Source organism: Muntiacus reevesi, chromosome 22, assembly GCF_963930625.1.
Source record: "Muntiacus reevesi chromosome 22, mMunRee1.1, whole genome shotgun sequence".
NCBI classification, from domain to species: Eukaryota; Metazoa; Chordata; class Mammalia; order Artiodactyla; family Cervidae; genus Muntiacus; species Muntiacus reevesi.
The window spans coordinates 11,540,938-11,562,935 of record NC_089270.1 but is presented as its reverse complement, the minus strand read 5'-3'; the positions used below and the strand labels follow the sequence as shown (position 1 = coordinate 11,562,935).

At 59.9% G+C, this 21,998-nt stretch overlaps 1 protein-coding gene across 1 annotated transcript in view; it reads right to left on the bottom strand.

Moving 5' to 3' along the window:
* Window positions 1-550: 550 nt before the first annotated feature.
* WDR1 (WD repeat domain 1) overlaps window positions 551-21,998 on the bottom strand; it is a 41,074-nt gene continuing 19,626 nt past the window's right edge. The window contains exons 6-15 of the mRNA XM_065914252.1: window positions 15,325-15,402; window positions 14,884-14,964; window positions 14,318-14,551; window positions 11,148-11,235; window positions 9,698-9,854; window positions 8,518-8,605; window positions 5,549-5,659; window positions 4,405-4,578; window positions 2,608-2,752; window positions 551-1,527 (exon numbers count right to left, since the gene is read on the bottom strand). Coding sequence (XP_065770324.1) covers window positions 1,421-1,527; window positions 2,608-2,752; window positions 4,405-4,578; window positions 5,549-5,659; window positions 8,518-8,605; window positions 9,698-9,854; window positions 11,148-11,235; window positions 14,318-14,551; window positions 14,884-14,964; window positions 15,325-15,402 — 1,263 coding nt within the window. The 3' untranslated portion in view covers window positions 551-1,420. The remainder of the gene's footprint in view (window positions 1,528-2,607; window positions 2,753-4,404; window positions 4,579-5,548; window positions 5,660-8,517; window positions 8,606-9,697; window positions 9,855-11,147; window positions 11,236-14,317; window positions 14,552-14,883; window positions 14,965-15,324; window positions 15,403-21,998) is intronic.

Sequence of the window (21,998 nt, the reverse complement as noted above, 5' to 3'; positions counted from 1 at the left end):
TATTGAGACTACAAATTTATAGACGTCTTTACGATGCTGTCTTTCTAGCCAAGAATAAGATAGTCTTTCCAATACTAATTTAAACTCTTGGGAATTTAGTTTTTTTCAACATTGGAAAATGCATACTATCTTTTACTTCTCAAGGCAGTACCAGAAAGGTCACGAACTGCCCCAGAACTTGAGCGCCAGGCAGGACTGAGCTCAACCTGTCCGATGCTTTCAGTTCAGACAAATTAAGGCGCAGAGAAGTGAGGTGGTCCAGGACACACAGTATTGGGGAGTTGGGAAAGGAGGGGAATCTTGAGGTTCCATGCCTTCCTGAGTCATCTCACAAGGCTGCAGGCCATGGGGTCCCATGTAGCTTTCCAGCCCCCCCTCCACGTGTCCCCATCACACAAAGTCAGCAACCCACAGTGAAGAGAAAAGATATTTAATTATTTCTCTGTCTAATCTCTTAAAGCGCTCAAAGTATTTTCACAAGTGCAAGGGGAGGGCCCGCTCTCAGCCAGCATTTTACCAGTGATTCCGACAAACGCAAAGAGACTCCAAATCACCGTGCTTTATATACTTATTTTAATTTCCGCACTGGAAAAGAAAGGAAGGTGTAAATGAGGACGAGTTAGTTTACAGTGACTCCATCTTTGCCTTTTAAATTAATCTGTTCTCTCGAGGGCAGAGGAGGATCCAAAGACAGGAAAAAACATCAAAGCACAAGAGTGAACTGGTGAGCAGGGAGCCTCCCGTCCCACTAACAAGGGATCAGAAGGCCTGGAGGCAGCGCAGTCAACACTGACAGGCATGGATTAAGATACACTGGAAAAAAAAAAAAGAAAACAAACCCACGATCCATTCTCAAACCAAGCACAAAAACTGACAGTGAAAGGCGGAGTTCCGTGTGCGCCCGGCGGCCTGAAAGCAGCACCACCTGCTCTACAGCATCGGCCCTGCCGGCCCCCCTTCCCGCGGGTACAGAAACCGGGGAGGACCCGCAGGCGGGGAGCGCGAGGGGCGGCAGACTCCCCGGGAGCCTCGGGAGGGCCTGTGTGCTTTGGAGGCTTTGCCTCTGGAATGTTCTGGGCGGCAAGCGGCGGGTCTGAGTCAGGCGCCGCACGTGGTTGAACGTGCCCGCTTGATTTCCCATGTGCAAACGGTCAGGGTCTAAAGCTTTCAGAACTTGAGACAGACAGGATGGCCCAGCGAGCTGGCAGGTGAGCGGCGGGGCCCCTCCCTCCCGGGGGGCGGGGCCGAGGGCGGGCACGAGGTGAGGCCCCTCCCCCGGGAGACAGGGTGGGGCGGGGCCGAGGTGAGGCCCCTCCCCGGGAGGCGGGGCAGGGGCGGGGCAGAGAGAGGAGTGACAGAGGCGGAGCTGCGTTCACCCCGCGTCCCTGATTCGGTCTCGGGTCTGTGTGAGGAGGGCTCCTCAGTAGGCGATTGTCCACTCTTTGACAGAGGCGTCGTGTGAGGTCGTGACCAGCGTGTGCTCATCCAGCCAGGCCAGGCTGCTCACGTGGTGGAGCCGGTGCGCATCTGGGGAGAAGGAGGAGGCAGCTTTTGAGCTCTGCGGCCACGGGGACACCCGGGGCCGAGATCACCCGCAGGGGTCGCAGGAGAAACCCAGCACAATCCTCCTGCTCAACCAGACCCCCTCGCCTCGGCGGGGAAGAGTCTCGGTGATGGGAGGGGCAGTGGCCGGGCTCCTCAGCATCCCCACCCACCCCTGGGGGACCCCTGACACTTGGTGATTGCAGCCAGCCACCCCCAGCTGCAGCTTCCTGGTGCCATTAGAGTCCTGACCACCACGAACCGCCCATGGGGGGGCGGGAGGGGGGCGGGACTGCCCCTCCCCCCAGGGGTGCAAGTCTGTCTTTCTGTGCCTAAGGCAACAATATGCAGACAACACAGAGACACTACAGTGTTAATTCTGGTACGATCAAGGCCACAACGAAAAGAAAAACAGAGAATACAAGGCTAGGGAACCCCTGCACACAATAGCCTGACCTCAGGCCAGTGCACATCCAGTGACCTATGACCGCCCCGCCACAGCCCAGACCCAAGGAATGGATTTCCCACCCTCTACTCTGAGCGCTCCTGGCTGCACCTTGAACTTGAGTCCTCCTAAAAAACCAGCGCTGCTTCCTGCCGAGACCAGGATGGCCCATCTAAGTCTGCTGTGCTCCCCACTCCCATCCTAAACCAAGGAGCGCACCTGCCCACCCCCACCGGTGTGGGGGACAGCCCACCCGTGTCCCTCCCCCACCACCACCTGAGAAAGAGCTCTTGGGGGGGGGGGGGCTGACATAGAACTGTTTTGAATAGTAGAGGATTCCATTTATATCCAACATAAAAGGCTCCCTGTGGGGAAAGGGACCAGAGGCTACAAGAGGTGGCGCGAGGTGGGGAGATGGGGACAGGAGGACTGAGATCCGTCCTGGATGGACGCTGGGCACACGGGTGTCCTCTGCATGTTCGCCTAGACCAGCAGAGATGTTTGCTGGATGGCCAGGTCTCCCGAGGGGGCCACCTCCCCAAAAGCACAGAAGGGACCCTCAGGCCCTGGGGACGCTTCTCCAGAGCTGGTTGGGGAGCCAAGGTGGGCGGGAGCATCACCTTGGATCTTGACCCTGGTCTCAGGGTCACTCAGGGTCCACACGTACACCATCATGTCCATGCCGCCTGAGGCAAAGTGCTCATTGTCCGGAGACCAGGCCAGGCAGACGATCTTTGCATGGTGTCCATAGAAAACGTTGTTCTCCTGGATGTGAATGAAAATAGGTGGCAGGTCAGGGTCTGGGCCAGAGTGAGTGAGCATCATCTCATCTAACATTCATGAGGGTCAGGCTTCTCACCAACTCACCAACCCCTTGTAACACCACCAGGGTGCCCACTGCTCAAAGGCACAGAAAGGGGCAGCCCAAGATCAAGCAGCAGCCACCACGCCCCTCCCAAGACCCCGGGACCCTGGGGCTGTCCTCCTTAGCATGTATCCATGGGCCACATGTGCCCACTCGCCTGCAGAGCTCTCTGCCCTAGGGAGGGGACAGTCAGAAAAGCAGGAATGGAAAGCACAAGAAGGTCCTGCTTGGCATGGACCAGGCCCTGTGCGTGTATGGACGGAGGAAGTGGCTGCCCCCAAGACACGCGCCACTGCAGGCAGACATCTGTCCACAGCGTGTCCCAGCCTCGAGCGGCTGTCTTACCAAATGGGTCAACATGGACAGAAAGTTAACGTTCTCTAACTAAAGGAACGCTTTTACTTCGAGTATTCCACCTTGTTCTTAATTCCTAGATTAGCTGTGATTTTCAAGTGACCTCTTCCATTTTTTGTTGAGTCTACTCTGCTGATTACTCAGCATGCTGTGAACTTGGCATGTGCAAACGAAATCACTTAAGATGCGATCAACACAGGATTTGATAAATGTGCTACTCGGGTAGAAGGAACCTCCTGGGAGGTGAAATGTTCTTTATGTTGACGGAGGTGTGGGCCTCAGGCATACACAAAGTATGAGTGTATACTTATGTTCTCATTCATCCTTCATTACATGTAAATTTTACAGCCAAAAATAAAACTAAGAAACCACTAAACTCTAGCTAATATGTGGGCTGATATACTTAATAGCAAAATGTACACTTAAATGCACTAAAAAATTAGATTACTAGATGGGTAACGTGACACAGTAAAATGGTAATGGTAGAATCTAGGTGGCAAATTCTTTGGACTCGGCTATAAATTTCAAAGCTATCCTAAGGGTTGGAGGTGGGGTTGGGGAGAGACTGGCTTGGTGGGGGGGCCTGGAGGGAGTCCCCGCCCCCCACAACCTGCTCTGCGGTTCAATCACACCAGCTCCCTCACACCCAGAGGGTGACCGGAGCCCTCCGGAGTGCAGTCTCTTGTGAAACAGGTCTAAGGGTGTCTCACGCCTCCCAGGCCAGTGCCATCGGCTGTCCTACTCAGGGCCGGATGAGTTTCTGGGGTCCTCTTTCACCCGTCTCCTGCCCAGGGACCCCCACCCTGAGTGCAAGGCCACGGTGGGACGACCCGCACTCACACTTGGCAAGACTTTAAGTGGCAATGAGATCCAAGAAAAAAAAACCTAGCTTAAGCCCTTTGACAGAGAAGATCCCAGGAGTCACTGAGCTATACCGCCGAGGTGAACCTACCGGCCCAATTTCACAGCAGCCTCGCTCCCACTCAGGCCCCTAACTTTTGGGTAATTTTTCTATGAGCCCACAAACTGCTGGACGGCAGGGGAAGTCTCCTTGGCCCACATCATTCACGCTCCCGGAGCAGCAAAACCACGTGTCCTATGCATCCACCCGTCAGTGATGACCAGGGAGAGAGGCTGTGGACCCCTCCTGCCATCTGTGCTGCCCGGTGTGGGCCAGGGTGGGGGGCCAACCACTCACCGAGTAGCCGTCGGCAACGCTGAAGACCGTGACCACTTTGCTGGCGTCACACACGGCGAGGAAGGCGCCGTCGTGGGAAAACGCCAGGTCGGTCACGGGGCCCTTGGCCTCCAGGAGCTTGCCCTCATCCTTCAGCGTGGTGCCCAGGATGGAGTAGAGGCGGACATTCCCGTCCTGCGGGAGGACAGAGGGGCGGTGGGTCACTCCCCTGACCTGGGTGCACGTGCCCACAGACAACACGTGCGCCCGCCCCGCCCCACCCATCCCAACACTCCCGATGCCCTTCCGCCTGGAGAGAGGGGCCCGAGTATCCGTGAGAAGCAGTGCCTTTCCTCCCCTGCCGACCGCTGCCCGGCTTGGCCACGTGCCAGCTCAGGTGCCAGGAGAGCTGCCCCTTCGTCCCCAGGCGCCAGAGGACACGTGCTACACGCCAGCAGCAGCTCTGGTTGCTGGCTTAGCATAGTGGGCGGAATTACATGAAAAGAGGTTAATGATCTTACAATCACATTAGACTGTGGATCCCAGCCTCGCCCGCCCATTGTGATATGGGTGTTTGGGCACTCATGAAACTGCTTTTTTTTTACAAAACTTCTAGTAGGTTCCGGTCAGGTGTCCGCAGGCCGAGTTCTGAGAAGCACCTACACAGGCGTCAGGTCTCCAGCGAAGGCCCCTCATCCAACCTGACCGTGCGCCCAGCCTTACCATCTGCCCCGTGCCCCGTACCCCATGCCCCTCCCTGGCCCGGCAGATCCCCTCGGGCACCAGGCCCCTCTCCTAGCAAACGTCCCACCCTTGCGGGGTCCAGGCACTTCCCTTCAGGGGCCAGGAGGTGAGGGGAAGGAGCGGATGACGACAGGAAGTCAGAGTCAGGGGAAACTGAAGCCCTCTGGCGGGCGCTGCACTGCACGGGCGTGAAGGCTCCCCCACCCGCCCCCAGGACCGACGGCCAGGCTGAGGGCTGCCCTGCCCTGGGCCCCCAGCACAGCCCGCTGACTGCTGGGACCCTGGTCTCCTGGGGGGCGGGCAGCCCAGGGAGACTCTCACCTGGGCGGCAGGAGATAGCCTGGCACCCACACAGCCCTGACCGCCCTCCCCCAGATCACTCAAAGACCCCAGGGCAGAGGGTGTGGGGACAGCGCCTTACCGCGCCCCCGACGGCCACGGTCTCACCGCCCGGGTGCACGGCCACTACTTCGGGCTCGTAGCCGGGGTTGTCGATGCTGAAGCACTTCCTCTGGTCCTTCAGCAGGACGATCTGGGGAACACACAGACAGCGGTTAGAGCAGAGGCCCGGGACAGACGGCCCAGGCCCCGTCTGGGGGTCGGGGGGCCGGACACGCCCCGTGGCCCCCGGTGTTACTCCTCAGCATCAATGGCGCTGTCCCCACCGCCCGCACGGACGTCTGTGTAAGCCGTCCGCTGCTTCTGAACTTGACTTCCTCCAGCTACACACCGTCGGGCGTGATGCCCGAGCTCTGCTGAGCAGAGTGGTCCCGGGTTCAAGAAGACACAGCGCGTGGCAGTCATGAGTCTCAAATCTGACACCAGAATGAACAGGACCGGCCAGACTTCGAAGTTCTGGCCTTTCAGGTCTGTCCAAAGAAACATCCTTTGCAACCTCGACCATGGTGTGTAAAACAGCTAGCAACGTCACAGTGAGTCCCCAGAGCCCGGGGACAGTGCTGGAGGCCCCCTCACCCCCGACAGAAAGGAAACCGAGCCCTGACTCCAGAGGGCAGGCAGCAGCGCTGGGAGTCCGGGTCCGCGGAGGCTGTCTGTCTGTCCCCAGGCCCAGCAGGGAGGGGAGGACCCGACAGATGGCTCACGGCTAAGCAGCCTGGAGGCACCCACGACACACCCCACTCCCTCGTCCCGCCCCAGCCAGCTCCTGCCTCAGTTCCCTCCTGTTTGCCAGGGCAGGACAGAGTCAGCAGGCGGGGCTGAGCGCCCAGGGGTCCAGGCCCTACAGAAGGGCTCTGCCGACACAGACGGGACTTGATCCTGGCTCAGCCACCTGCTGCCCGGGATGGGGGTTGGCAGGGGTGGAGGGGCAGAGGATGGACACATGTGGCTCATGAACCGTCCTGAGCCTTGGGTTCCCAGGGTTAAAAACCCGGCGGTGCCTAGAGAGCCTGAGTATGGAAATTCAGGGCTCAGAGTAAACGAAGTGCCTCATAAAGAGCAAACGAAACCAGCCGCTGGAGCCTGCCTCGTGTGAACCATGCGCCCTGCAGGTCCCTGGGGTGGCAGGGTCACCTCCTGTCAACATAGGAGCAAACGAGGTGCAAGCCAGCCCTGTGGTTCTCAGAGCTAAGCGAGGACCCACACATGGGCCGTGAGACCTCAAAGCCTTGCTTGGCCACCATGCTGCGTCTCCCACCCTCTGCACATGGCCCAGGGCCCCCCGATACGGTAACCCTCCTCTGTCCCCACCCCCCCCACCCCTTGCTACCCGTCCTGGTTCCAGTTCACTGGACTGTCCCAACAGCGTGGCCTCCATCTGTGACAGCTCTGGCTTGACCCCATCTGATCCCGGCTCAAGCCACCAGCGGTCCCCGGGGGCAGGCAGCCCCCTCTGTCACCCTTGGGGTGTGTTGTGGACTCTGCTGTGGGGTGGAGTAGGTGAAGAAGCCCAGCCAATGGGTGGCAGCACCCTCCCTAAAATCTGCTACTGAAAACGCACCTGGACAAACATTCACCCGCGCCGTCAGCCCGACTCAGGAAGCGCCCTTACTGCCCTGCGCCCGACAGAGAGACGGAAGGCCTTTGTCTAGACTCTGGTTCCAGTCTCAGAGACGAGCCCTGAATGTGACTGCTCCCTGACCGAGAACCGTGGGCCCCTCCAGCACAGTCTGCAGACCCTATGACCGGCCATGGGGAGTTCTGGTCAGGAAGCCCGAGAGAAGCAGGGGAACAACAGAATGCAACACGGCAGTCATCACACCTTGATCCCATGGGCCATGGACCTGGGAAACTGGGGACCCAGGACTAGACCCTGTACCCACAAGTCCCTTCTAAGCAGAGCCTCAGGCAGCTCTTCCCTGATCCCATGAGCTCTTCGCGGTGTGACCTTCTAGAAAGGCCACCTCCAGTCTTTCCCACACTTGTTACGGCGCTCCCAGCTCTCGATTCCTCATGCACCCCCACTGGCCACCCCGCTGTCTGCCGTAATTGTTTGGCAGGAGGGCCGTGTTATCTAGGACACACAGGAATCCACGTTCCCTGAAGCAATTAAGCTCCCAGGACGGAGGAGGGGTGGTGGATCCGAAAGACAGCTCTCTGGAGCGGGTTTGTCACTCGTGCCAACGGGGGCTCCACTGCACCTGCCTCCTCCAACCTACACGCTGGGACGCTCAGCCCTGCCGACAGACGGCGTCTGCTGCAGAGCGGCGTCCTGGATAAAGTGGGTCAGGGCTGGGTCTCAGTCAAGGGCGGTGTGTTCCGGAAATTTCAAGAAATGGCATGAAGAGACACACCTTCACCACCCTGAATGAGAACTCAGGCTGCCAGGGCTGGAAGAGCAGACCCCACAGAGGCCCAGGCGCCACCCTCCACCATCACAGGGCCTCGGGGTGGGAGCACAGTCACTCTCAGCCTCCTCGCTCGTGGAGGTGGTACCAATAGCCTGCTGTGTACTTCCCTGCAACCCTCCCTGTGAGCCACAAGGGATGAGAAAACTAAAGCTCAGAGGGTGAGGAAAACACCCCAAGCCACACAGCGCCAAGCACTGCAGGGCTGGGGTCTGCAATGCGTGGATACAGCCACACTGGCTGTGCCCCTCGGGGGCCGCAGGGCTGAGGGACCACCCCCTGCAGGGCATCCGACCCTCGAGTGTGGGCTCTGACCAGGCTGCCCAGGTTCAAATCCCAGCTTTGCCCTTTGCCGGACACAGCCCTGGGGCAGCTGAGCCTCTGTGCCTCGGTTTCCCCACCTGTGAGGTGGGGATGACGCCGGCCTAACTGATGGCGCTGCTGAGGACTCAGTGAACACGTGGGAGGCCTCAGCACGTGCAGGAGAGCTCTCGGTAAAGATGGGGTGGACGGCTGTGGGCGGACGTGAGGAGCAGGTACTGTCAGCCCGGACCTTCTGGTGAGACCCGGGTGGGAGCCGTACCTGGCCAATGCACACGACCACGGTGTAGCCGCCGGGGCCGACCGCCAAGCACTTCGGCTGGACGTCCAGTTTCACGACTCCCTGTCCGCTGTGGAGAGAAGGACGCGTTAAGTCTCCAGGGGTGCAGGGCAGGCACAGACACACACTCAAGGCAGGACCACAGCCGCTCTGTGACGGGTGGGAATTCCGCCCGATCGCGGCCGAAGGAGCCTTTGTCGAACAGACACGGGAGGGAAATAGGAAAGACTCCCCGACTCTAGGAGAGAGATAGAGTCGAGATAGGGGGCTGGGACGAGGGGTGGGGGTGGCGAGAGGAGGTGAAAGGAGCACTTCCATCATCTGCACCGAGGCCGCCCCCACTCTGCCCTGTCCTGGGTCAGGCCCCACGTGCACCGGCCAGACACCCTGGCTAGCACTCCCTGGATTCAGAGAGAATTCAGTTCTGGTCCTAACCTCCCAGAGAATCTGGCTCAGAGGGTGAAGGATCCACCTGCAATGCAGGAGACCCAGGTTCAACCCCTGGGTTGGGAAGATCCCCTGGAGGAGGGCATGGCAACCCACTCCAGTATTCTTGCCTGCAGAATCCCCGTGGACGGAGGAGCCTGGCGGGCTACATTCCATAGGGTCTGAAAGAGTTGGGTACAACTGAGAGACTAGCACTTTCACTTCCCCATTCTTCCACGGCCATAACCAGTCTCGTCCACAATGTAATTTAAAAAAGAAAAAAAAAAAAACATATATATATATATAAAAAACTGGTACTTTTAATGGGATGGGTGAAAACTGTCACCTTTACTTTTGGCTAATGGAGAAGGACATAGCAACCCACTCCAGTATTCTTGCCTGGAGAATCCCATGGACAGAGGAGCCTGGCGGGCTAGTCCATGGGGTTGCAAAGAGTTGCACGTGACTGAGGGACTTAGCACTTTTGGTTAAAACTACAAAGACACATCCCAGGAAAATCTGCACACACAAACCACTTCTTAATGAACAGTCAACGGAGGAAAACGCCACAGAACTGAGCCGAGCGTGGTGCCTCCCAGGCGGGGTGAAGGGGCCCCCGCGGCAGGGTGCCAGCCCGTGGCTCCGCCCTGGGTGCGCCGGTCAGCCGGGCCCCCCGAGGGCGACCCCGGCACCGACGGGCTGGCGGCGGGGGGCGCGCCCGGCCCCGGCAGCTCACCTGTAGTCCCGCAGGGTGAGGCTGGTGTACCGCACCGTGTCGTCCATGCTGCAGCTCACCAGCTGCCCGTGCTCGTCCACGGCCATCCGGGACACCTGGTTCGTGTGGCCCTTCCCGGCAAACGCGTCGTTCTCCCCCGTCTCGGAATCCCAGTAATGTGGGGCGGGGGGTTAAGGAAGAGTCTGGCTACAGGATGTGGTGTGTGCCCACCCCGGGGAGGCCACGGCCCGTGCCCCGTCCCGGGCAGCACGTCAGGGATGGGACGGCGGGCACAGGGCCGAGTGAACCTCTTCGTGCACCTTCAGCTCCAGATTTCAGGGAGCGGACGCTGTGATCAACCAGCAAGAGGGCACCCAGTGGGAGAGTCCACCCGTCTCGAGCACGAGAACCGGGCAGGTGGCGGGATGGCGCTGCCCTGCCACGATGCAGCGGTGCCTCTGTCCGAGGGGGCCCAGAAGGAAGCCCCGCAGGGACCCCGCGTACCTGGGCCGATGCCCCCTGACCCCCCCCTCGCTCTCTCTTGCCTGCTGTCCAGCCCAGCACCTTCAGTGGGAGGTGGGCTGTGCCGTGAGGACTGGCTGATGGGCGCCAAGGTGCCACCCAGCAATCGGTCCCAGGCTAACCCAGCTGGGCGCCGGGGTGTGGACCGTCTGCTCGGGGTTCCCGGGACAGGGACGAGCAGGGAGGAGGGCACGGTGTCCGGAGTTGGGGGACACGGGGCAGGACCTCAATCATAACCCTCTTCTGTTTTAATGGGGTGGAGGGGGACCTCTGCCCTCCTCCCTCGGGGACCATTCCCAGGAGGGAACCCTGCAGACAAGGCAGGCCCACGGAGGTGGGGGGAAGCGCAGGGCCTGGGAAGCCCCTCCAGGGGCAAGGCAGCCACAGGCCAGGGGCCGGGTTGTGGCCACGATGCCTCGCCAACCCAGGCCCTGCAGACCACCCCTCCAACACTGGCCATCCTAGAGGGAGGGGCTGGAAGGGCTGCCGGGAACGTCTCGGGGGGACCCCAAAACCCCACACGGGGGGACGGGTGTGGGCTCTGCCCAGCTCTGCTATCGCCAAGTGGAAGCCACTCAAAGGTTTCTGAGCTTCGCTTTTCCCGTTTTTAAGACAAGGGGACTACCCCCTAAAACGCTCTAAGTCCTTCCACATCATAACGCACGTGGATTCTGCTGCTCGGGAGGGGTGAGGCCGGGACCAGGGCACGAACAGGGAAGTTCAGCAACCAACCCCTTGAGGCCGCAGAGTGAGTGAGCCATCAGGTCAAGGCCGTGACCCGGAGCTGGAGGGCCCGAGTGTCGACTGGGCCACCTCTCGGCGGCCAAGACCGGGCAGAGGAGCCCCGTGGCCGCCACCTGGCCAGCCTGGCCCATGGGCCCGTGAGAACAGGAAGCTCCCATCTCTCCTGCCAGGGCCGGAGGAGCCAGCGCTGTGAGTCAAAGGATATTAATGTGTCCGTCGTGGCTCCCGGAGTAGATGTAAGACTTGCCGCCGTTTTTATGCACTGTCAGGCACTGGATGGATTTGCTGTGACCCTGCAGAGGAGACAGATGGGCGGGGTGAGCTGAGGACACGCCGGAGTCCAGCCGGTAACTGTCAAATGCTCGCTGCCGCCAGCTAAGCCCCAGGGAGAGGCCACTGCCCTCCTGGGCCTGAAACAACACCCCCGGCTGACCCTGCCCCTTGACATCTGGGTCCCTCCCCACCCAGGCACTTAACCCTGACCTGTGTGGAGGACAGGGGTCTAGTGGGAGCCCCAGCAGAGCGCCCAGGTCTGTGCAGACTGACCCAGGCAGCCGCCCTCCCCTCCCCAGCCACGGAGGACAAGCCCCCACCTGGGGCTGGGTCTGCAGGAAAGTGGAGGAGCAGTACTGGGGGCCCAACCCTCGCAGAAGCAGAACCCCAAGGCCACTGGATGGCCCAGAGTCTCCACCCAGAGACACAGCTTATGGCTCTAGCTGCCGCCCCAGGCTCGGGAGGATTCTTCTCTCCTGAGCCCCCGCCCCCAACCAGGGCTGTGACCTCCACAACCAGGGCAGTCCCAGGGCAGTGATCCCTCCCTGATCGGCAACTCATCTACAACCAGACGCCTGTTTCGAAAGGGGGCATTTAACCTCCCTTTCTAACTGCTTCTGGGATGGAAAGAACCTAAGAGGTGGGGTTTAATCACAGCTCTTTCCCTTCCTCAGATGTAGCTGGGGCCCTCTGAGCATCACTGTTGCCACGACGTGATGTGTCTACTAAAAAGCAGAGACATTACTTTGCCAACAAAGGTCCGTCTAGTCAAAGCTTTGGTTTCTCCAGTAGTCATGTATGGATGTGAGAGCTGGACTATAAAGAAAGCTGAGTGCTGAAGAATTGATGCTTTTGAACTGTGGTGTTGGAGAAGACTCCTGAGAGTCCCTTGGACTGGCAAGGAGATCCAACCAGTCAATCTTAAAGGAAATAGGTCCTGACTATTCATTGGAAGGACTGATGCTGAAACTGAAACTCCAATATTTGGCAACCTGATGCGAAGAACTGACTCATCTGAAAAGACCCTGATGCTGGGAAAGATTGAAGGCGGGAGGAGAAGGGGACAACAGAGGATGAGATGCTTGGATGGCATCACCGACTCGATGGACACGAGTTTGAGTAGACTCTGGGAGTTGGTGATGGACAGGGAAGCCTGGCGTGCTGCAGTCCATGGGGTCACAAAGAGTTGGACACGACTGAGTGATTGAACTGAACTAACTGCTCGTGGGATGGAAAGAACCTAAGAGATGGGGTTTGATCACAGCCCTTTTCCTCCTCAGATGCAGCCGGAGCCCTCTGAGCACTGCTGACTGTTGCCACGATGTGAGGTGTATCATCAGAGATAAGGTACACAGATTTTCATGGACCCTGAATCCTTCCCACAGGGCAGTGACCCACCAGGCCTTCTCCTTAAACGCGTGGCCCTCAGACCACCCGTGACCTCACCGGGAGTCTCGCCCCACGCAGCCTGGGGACCCCGAGAGAACCTGTGAGCAGCAGGATGCCTGGGGACTTGGCCTGCCCCCTCTGGGGCAGCAAGCGGCCTTGCCAGGAGCCTGTGAGCACTGGGGCTCTCCCGCGCCCCACAGATGAACGCTGTGAGCCCTGGGAGCCGCCCAGCTGCCGTGTTCTAACAAGCGGGCCCGCTCAGGTGATTCGATTCTGATGTAGCTTCCAGCTCGAGCCACAGGATCACCTGGGCGCACCTTAAAAGCACCGGCCCCTAAGCGCTTCCTGTGGTCTCTGACTACATCCCGATGGGGCTGGCCAGGCATCAAACCCTTTATGGAAACTTCCAGATGACCTGAACGTGCTGAGAAGAGCTGAGTTAACTCCAGCCTGTTCCTGGGCTCACCCGCAGCCCGACGTTGGCACCAAACACCCCTTGGGACCCACGAGCTAGCCACACGAGGCCTAAGGAGGCAGACGGCCTGGCCTGGCACCCGCCTCGTGGGCACGGTCATCAGGAGCCCGAGCCCACGAAAGCCGCCACCTCACGGACTGTGGGGTGCACGCACGCTGCAGGGCCAGGCAACCCACTGACTGCGGGAGGGACTGGGCCCCCGGGGAGGAATCCCAGCCGGGCCTCCAGGCCGCGGGGCCCGGGCGCCTCCCGGAGCCTGTCTGCATGGCCCTAAAGCAGCTGAGTGAACAGGGCGTGAGGAGGTGCTGGGGTTAAGCCCCAGGATGGGGAGCCGCTTGAAGCCGCGCTATGGAGACCCCTCCCTTGAGAACACGTCTCACCCAAGGCCGCCAGGGCAGATGAGGCCAACCCTGAGCACCCACCCACAGCAGAAGCAGGCCCGCGGGGGGCGGGGGGTGGGTCAGAGCGAGGCCCAGGACACAGGAGTTCCCAGTCTGGCTGCGATTTCCTGAGACGCCACTATCCCTTCCCAGGGAGGGAGAAGGCACGGCCCCACCCAGACGGGACACTCGGGGCAGATGCTGGTGGCCAGCTGGCCTGGGTGAGTGGTCCCGATGAGGTGAGGACGGGAGGCAGGGAAGGGGGGTCCTCCCCACTGCCCCGCAGTATCGCTCCCTGCTGCCCACACCTCGGGCCTCTGCCCCTGAGGACGCCACGGGCTTCTCCAAGTCCACATCCGCTTCCACGTCCCCACTCCCCACCACTCCCTGGTGCCCACCCTGCCCTAACCACACGGGACAAGTGCCTCCCCACTCATTCTCACGTTCACACCCTGCACATCGTCCCACTCAAGCTCCAAGGCCAGCTGGGCTCCCCACAACTGCGGCCACACCCCGCCACACGCCTCGTCTCGGGACTTAGCATCTTCCTGGTCCCCTGCCTGATGCAGGGGACACAGCCGGTGGGCTCCTAACCGAGGAAGGCTGAGCCCCTCGGGACAAATAAGTCACGAGAGCAGGGGCGAGGGCCACGGCCCTAAATGCCCAGCTTTCACAGCAGTTCAGGGGGAACTTGGCGCCTGGCCTCTCTTCTCTGCTAAACGCACATCCCCAAAGCAACCCACGTCCTGCCGTTCCACTGGGCCTCCACCTCGCCTCAGCTGCCCCTTCTCCGGTCGGACGCCCGCCTCCCCTCCAGCCAGCCCTTGCAGGCTGAGCTGCTCTGCAGCCCGGCCTTACCTTGATGACCCGCAGGGGTTTGCTGGGGTTGTTTTTGTCCAGGTAGTTGATGTAGCCGGACAGGGAGATGCTGAGGAGGTGGTCCTTCTGCCACAAGCAGCCTAGTTGCTGGTCCAGGACGTTGGAGCCCATGGTAAACGTGTTGACGACAGAGTTCACGTTGACATCCCAGATTTTTGAGGTTTTGTCTCCGGAAGCAGAGAGCAAGTGGGTGCTATCAGGACTCCAGCTGATCTACTCAAACGAATGGTGGTCACGGGTCAGCGCATTCCACAGAGGGGAGGAGATTCAGACACCAGAGCTGTGTCCACAGCCCCAGTGTCTGAGCAGGGATGACAGCCCAGGAGGTGGTGGGACACGCAGGGCAAGGACGGGACGAGCATCCCGGCCACGGACTTCTGCAGGCCACGGCACCCTGAACCGCAGTGACCTTGAAGGTCTTTGCCAGCGCCCCCACTTCTGACCCCTCATCTCAAGTCTCCAACTTCTACATGCATACGGATGATGATAAAAGCAGACAGGCCCGACAACCACAGAGCAGGCCGTGAACACGGGCCCATACTCACAGCGTAAATGCCGCCGTCGTGAGCCTTGCTTCCCCCCAGCGCACACACTTTCTCTCCCGTCTTCCCGTCATAGATGAAGATCTTTCAGGAAATACAAACATGTGGATCACGTATATGTGTGCACACCCAGCTGTCAGCACACTGACTGAGCTCCTCCCACTCATCCCCGCTTCACCATGAAGAGGGCTGGCAACTGTGACTTTACAGGAATTCATCGAAACTGGATGAATTTCGAGCTCCTTTAAAAGGAGACTGACAGAGAGATGGGGTTACCACACTTTGAGGACACAGCATCAGATGGTCACATCCTGGGAGGAGGGAGGGAGGGAGCTGTCCAGAGACCAGCTTCACCGAATCTGTCTGTTCCCAACAACCAGAGGCCCAAGAGATGATCGAACCACCCCCCACCCCCCGTCCCACCCCCCGTGTCCCAGACCTCACCTGGCCGTCGGCACTGGCCGTGGCAAATCTGTTCCCATCAGGAGAGAATCGCACGCAGTTGACGAAGCGGCCGTGGTCCTGCAGGAAACGGGACGGTTATCCAGGGACAGGCAGTTCGGGAAAGCTCTCCACGAGCTCTGAGGCCCATGGCCACCATGCATGCGAATGCCAGCCCATGGGAGCCCTCCAAGCTCGGCAGGAGCCCTGAGCAGACACGCCGGGAGGTCTGGCTCAGCCCCCTGCCTCAGCCAGGTCCGTCTCTGCCTGCCAGGCCTCCCTCCTTTGTGAGTACATGCTCCCTGACGTCTGCAGACAGAAATGCTACCCTCCCTCCGACTCTGAAGTCCACTCAAGCTCAGAACCCCTATGCTGAGTGAGGCTAAACTGTGAGGCCTTGTTTCTGAGTTCCCGGAGCCTGGTCTGGGGCCCAGCACACAGCAGGCGCTCATCTGAGCATTTGCTGAGCGAACTGAGGTTTCAAAGAAATTAAACCGTGGTGATGACCTTCCTGGCAATAAGAGTCTGAGGAGATGTGACCTCCAGGGGTAATTCCATTACCTGAAAGAGTAAATGAAGTTGTTCTTTCCTGGGTCAAGGAGGGCCTGCGTCAGAGTGTGATCCTCTGAAAACCCCACAAGCCACCAATCCACAGCCCGCGCCCTGCCCCCTGCAAGCACGCACGAAGCGACAGGTGTTGTCAGTTCTCCTAAAGGTGCACGGGGTCACCTGCACCCCTGGCCACAGATGCCCCACCTGCAGGAAAAGCCATTCGACTCAACGCAAATCACCGGCCCCTGCCGAGGGAAACCACCGGCAGTTTTAAAGCCTGAGCTGCTGGGCTGGAAGGAGTTGCGCGTTCTTGTGTATAAAGTTTACAGGTGGCTTGAAATCCCAGGACCTGTGAACGTGACCTCACTGGAAACAGGGTCTTTATGCGTGTCGTCAAGGTGAGATGACGCCCCGGAGGGTGGGCAGGCCCGGACCCAACACCACGGGGGTCCTTGTGGGGAGAGGGAAATCTGGACTCAGCACAGACACTGGGGCACCACGTTGAAAGGTTGTTGCTGAACCACAGAAGATGCTGGGATTCGTGGCCTCCGGAGGAGAAGAATTCAACCCAGGGCCAGAGACTTGATCCCTCAAGAGCTTTTGTATAATAGTTTTATCAAAATATAAAAGAGATAGAGAAAGCTTCTGACATAGACATCAAAAGGGGCAGAAAGAGTGCCCCCTTGCTAGTGGTAGCAACGGAGTTATATACTTTTAACTAGTTACTGCTGCTGCTAAGTCGCTTCACTCGTGTCCGACTCTATGTAACCCCATAGACGGCAGCCCACCAGGCTCCGCCGTCCCTGGGATTCTCCAGGCAAGAACACTGGAGTGGGTTGCCATTTCCTTCTCCAACTACAGTGAATCAAGACAATGTCTGGAGGCTGTAAAGACCTCACTAGACCCACTCCCATATTTACATTTTAAGATAACAGGATGAGCCAGAAGGTTTTCTCCAGAAACGTCCTCACGCAGGATACATTATTATTACATAATCCTAAGGAATGTAGACAGAAAAAAGTTTGTCCTTTCCTCCTTGAGAATTCCAGACTCCTCTCTCCTTGGGGACCGCTGGACTTATCGACCTGCCTAGGAACTGGCTCTCTAAATGTGAAGATGGGGCAGTGACTAGGTTACGCTACCCCCTCCGCCAGGATGGCCCGTGTTGCCTTTTTCCTTTATCACATCCACTTATCCTGCTTCTCAGGCCAGCTTTCCCAGCTCTCAGGCTCGTGTTCTGAGTTAGGTGTAGGACAGCCATCTCCCTGCAGGCTTGTGATCCATCAAGATGAATGAACTTTCCAACCTGGGCCCTCTGACTGCCCTTCCCCACGACCGTGGCTCACAGTCAGCCTACCACCCTGAGACCCCCTGGGGAGCCTCAGGTACCCTTCTTTCCCTAGGGGACAACCAGGCCTGGGACAACAAGCGGCCCAGGGTTCTGGGAACCCAGGTCTCCAGTTTCTCGTGTAAGCTCTGGCTCTCGGCCCTGGACAGGAGGCAGGCAGGCAGGCAGGCCAGCCGGGCAGGGAGCCCGAGGGTCAGATCCTTAACTCCTCAGGCCCACGGCCAGCGGCCTGCCATCCCCAGGGCTGCGAGCGAGGCTGCTGGGCCTCGACTGGCCTGTGTTCCTGGGGTGGTTCAGGACGAGTGGTGGGAGGGCATCTCTCAGTCCTCCAGAACCACCCCGAGGGGATGGGAGGACAGACAGGCAGACGCGGCTCCTCCTGCACGAGGTCAAAGGAAAATCGACTCAACCACTGCTCTGCACGCCTGCCCACACGTCTGGTCCTCTTGTCCACACCTCTACTGGCTGACCCCACCCTGCTCTTCTGGGTTCCTGGGTGGTGAGGGGGGTGAGGGAGGGGACTGGGTCGGCCCCCCTGGGTCCCTGTGACTGATCCAGCATGCCAAGAGCGGCCCGCGGTGGAACAGGCCACGGGGCAAACGGGGGGGCTACGCTGGGGGGAGCGTGAGGAACACGCTATGAACCAGTGGGACCCTGGGTCACCCTGCAATGCTGGCTTGTCCAACTCCGGGTACCGTGGTTCCTTGAAAAACAGGACTAGCCTCCCTACACACCCAGCTCAGAGGTCAGCACAGATACCAGGCCTCCCCTGCCCGCCTGCCGCCCTCAACACCCCCAACCCTACAGCGATGTCACACGCGTGGACCTGTCTGTCATCTGTCGTCCCACCCCTGAACCAAGCAGGCCACCGGCAAGGGTCAGACGCCCCCCACCCCCACCCCCGGGGGCCAGGCGCTGTGGCTGCAGAAAGTCTCCCCGTCAGCTTTTCCTGCCGCTGGAGCCAAGAGCCCAGATGAGCGGGAGACTGATGTCTGCTCCTGAAAATAGCCAATTTAAAGGGAGGAACAGTGAGCAGCGCATTAACCAAAAAAAAAAACAAAAAAAAAAACGGGGGACTAAAAATAGCTGGTTCCACGGGGAGGGGAGGCCAGAGGACAAAGAAGGACCGGGCTGGGGGAACCACCATGGAGGGCTCAGAAGACAGAGCTGGGCTCCGGAGCCCCAGACCCCCTCCAGTCCTGGAGGGGCGGCGCCATCCGGCAGGCCCCTGGGGAGGGGGCTGTCCTGCCTGGCCCACTCCGACCCAGCCTCAGGCACAGCCAGGCCAGAGCTCTGCCTGGGGCAGTGTCAATGGACACCCCCAAGAGCCTCCCCACTCTAATCACGCCCACCCACCCTGTCATTACCTGTGCCCCACGATTACCTCCCCCACGGTCATTACACCCATCATTATCCCCCCATCACCCCTCCCCCCACGACCGAGAAACCCGAGATGGGAGCCACCAGCAGTAATTAGGTAATGCACCGCGTCCAATCACTGACGGGGTCACAGAGCCACCGGGCCCCACGGCTGACCAGCCTGTCAGCTCGGGTGTCCCGGAGCCCGCGCTGGCTTCACCAGCCTTGGCGGGGTCCTGCAGCGGGACCCCTACCTGCACGCGGAAACCCTGGGTCACTTGCCCCTGATCCCGCATCACAGACTTGCAGAGGGACCAAACAGCCTGGATGCCCAGGCCCACCGCCCCCACACTCCGTGGTCAGCACCCCAGGAGTGGGTGCCATCCTGACCTGGAAGGCTGCCTTGCCCCCTTCAGCCCACACGCCCTCCCAAACCCAGCTCCCTCTCCCTCTGCGAGGTCGGGTCCCTCTGCCAAGTGCCTGGGGGGGGAGCACCACGTTCCTCCCCCGCCTCTCCTGTCGCCCTGCACAGACCTGCCAGAGTGACCACTGGACCTGATGGAGAATGAAAAGGCTCCTTCGAACCCTCCTTAGGCCACTGACCATCCACGGAGCTTGGCTGGGTCACCCCCTGCCCCACTGACCTTCCGGCATGACCCCCATGGACACGCACACAGCTCTCTGAAAAGCTGGCACGAGGCTGTGCTGACTAAGGACCGCTCAGGTCAGCTGTGTGCCCAGGCCAGGGCCAGTGCAGGGCGGGCACCTGAGACGCACTTGAACGCAAAGCTGTTCCCTGCCCTGCCGTAAGGACACGGGAAACCACAACAGCCCGGAAACCTCACACATTCAAGCTCAAAGTTGATGTCTCTAGGAAGGTGATACTCGCAATTACAGTGAAGACCAAGGTTCTAGAAGGAAGTGCAGCTCCTCCCATGGCGTGATATGTGAGACACCCAGGCTGATTGTGCAGCCCACTTGGGTGAAGGGGAGGCCAGGCGTCCACCAGGGTGCGCTCTGCTCTCAGAGGCCTGGGGAGACGCGGCGGGCAGTTTCCAGTCCCAGACCACACGGCCACAGTCTGACGAGCGGGCCTGGGGCAAAGAAGGCCCCAACGCTTCCTGCTCTGAGCCATCATTTCATCAGACACACATACTATGGAATGGACCATGGACAGTCACAGAGGTGTCTGCTCCAGCAGTGCCCACCTGCCCGAGGAGGAGGTAGAGGCTGGAGAAGCAGGTGGCCAGGTGCAGACAGGCGGGTGAGCTAGCGATGCTTAGCGGGCCTGTGACCACACATCCAGACACACCTAGCCCAGGGATGCCCTCAGCAGGAAGAAGGCCCCATGGGAGAGGCAGGGATGGGCAAGGTCCACCTGCCCTCTTTTCAGGCCACCCTGAGGGCCTTGAAGAGGAACCTAAAGCCCTGGGCACAGGGTACTGCTGCCCACGGCCTGTCTCACAGCTGGTCCCTGGACCCTGGCATCACTTCCCCGAGTGGGATGGGGTCAATTCCTGGGGGAACTGGAATCTCAGCACCTCCACCCCATGCTCCTGCAACCTCTCAGCCTGTTTCAGGTTCAGACAAACAAGGACGGCGGGCCGGGCCGGAACCTGGACCGTCTGGCTACAGGTGCGCACGACTCAGCTTTGTCTCCACTCTCGCTCTGCCAACAGGAGAAGGTGTTTTAAACAAACTCTGAACAAGAAGGAAAAACAACAGGACCCCTGCGCTCAGGCCGGCATGTGGGCGGGTGGCCAGCTAACGTGTTCTTTAACACTGCTTTCCTTCCACCCGGGTCCGAGCCTCCTGAGAGTTGATCCAGAACACCAGCTACTCCTTTTTGAGGCAGCAACTTGAACTTGACCCCGCTGGGCTCCTCATGCCCACCCCTTACCCCACGGCCCTAAACGTGGTCAGGAGGAAGATGGTAGGAGCTGGAATGTGGACCAATGGGCGGCCCTCACGTTACAGATTTACTTTGGGCTGAGGCCAGGTACACACAGAGCAGTCACAGGCTGATCTTGCCATCAGCCCTTTAGGAGGCATTTAGGAGGGTGTTGGGGACCCCGAGCGTCCTCCTGTCCTTTCTGTTCGAGGCCAACTGGGCCTGTTAGAATCTTTTCCAACAGAAGCCCAACAGCTCCTTATGGACATTCACACGTCCACGAGCACCTCTCCTTTCATCCCTACGGCTCTGGGGGCCGTGGAGGAGGGCTGTGCCCACCCTGTTTCCAGGGGGGGCTCAGAGGCAGGGCCAGCCTGACAGCCGCAGAACTGGCCAGCTGCAGTGCTGGGCTGCCACCCAGGGACCCCATTCTTGGTCCGCAGCCCCTTCTAATCTCTGCTAGGTCCTTACACAGGAAGACCTGGGGACAAGCTGCATGCCCACCCTGGAGACAGATGTCGGCCGGGGCCGTGGGGGCGAGGGTGGTGCTCCTAGATGAGAAAGGAGTGTGGGAAGGGGAAGAACCTTCGGCCAGGTCCCCAGGTGAGCCATCATTTCATCAGGCACACGTACGATGGCGTGGACACATACTACGGAGGGAAGACCGGCAGAGGCGAGGAGCACAGGCTCGGGTCAAGTCTGGAACGAATCCTGGCTCCACTTACCCCCCACTGAGCTGCTGGGTCTAACCCACATCTGTGAAGAGCAACTAAATCTTTGGGTGGGCTGAGGGGGGCGGCAGGGGGTGGATAGAAAGGAGCCCTGCCCACCCACAGCTCAGCCAAGTAAAAACAAACAGCGTGTGTGTGGGGCGTGGGGAGCTGGGCGGGCTAGCTCCAGGGGAATGAGCTGGGAAAGTCTGGTTGCCACGGAAACCTCCCCTCCTTCCTCCGCTGGGCACCGCGCAGGGAGCCCAGCTACTTGACTCAGCATGACTCATCCGTGCTCCAGAGCACCTTATCCTGCTCAGGAAACACGATCTTGAACACCACCCCACCCTGACCAGCAGCCCCGGGGGCCAGCCTCTGGGAGGTGCTGGGGCGGGGGGGTCGGGGGGACTCCAGGTTGTCCACCTTGAAGGGCAGAGGAGCCACGCCCACTGTGCCTCCCCCTGCTCGGGGGCCCTGGGATAAAACTGACCCCGCTTCACCACCAACAGGGAACCTGTAGAAGCCCCTCTGCAGCCGGGCCGAGACCCGTGTCCAGAAATGCTGCCCACGGCCTGGGTCCTGTCCCCGGGACACCCCAGGGGCCCGCCAAGAACCCTCACCACCGTCCAGCCACGCCCTGCCCGCTGTTCATGACTCACTGCATCATCATCAGAATTCACAGGACTCCTCAGCAAGCCACTGACATTCTGGATACGTCCCCGGACCTTGGCCAAGCCCAGCTCAGCCACCTCCATGCGACACAGCCGGCCATAAAGGGCCGAGTGTCCTCCACTCTGCAGCTCAGCAAGGTCACGTC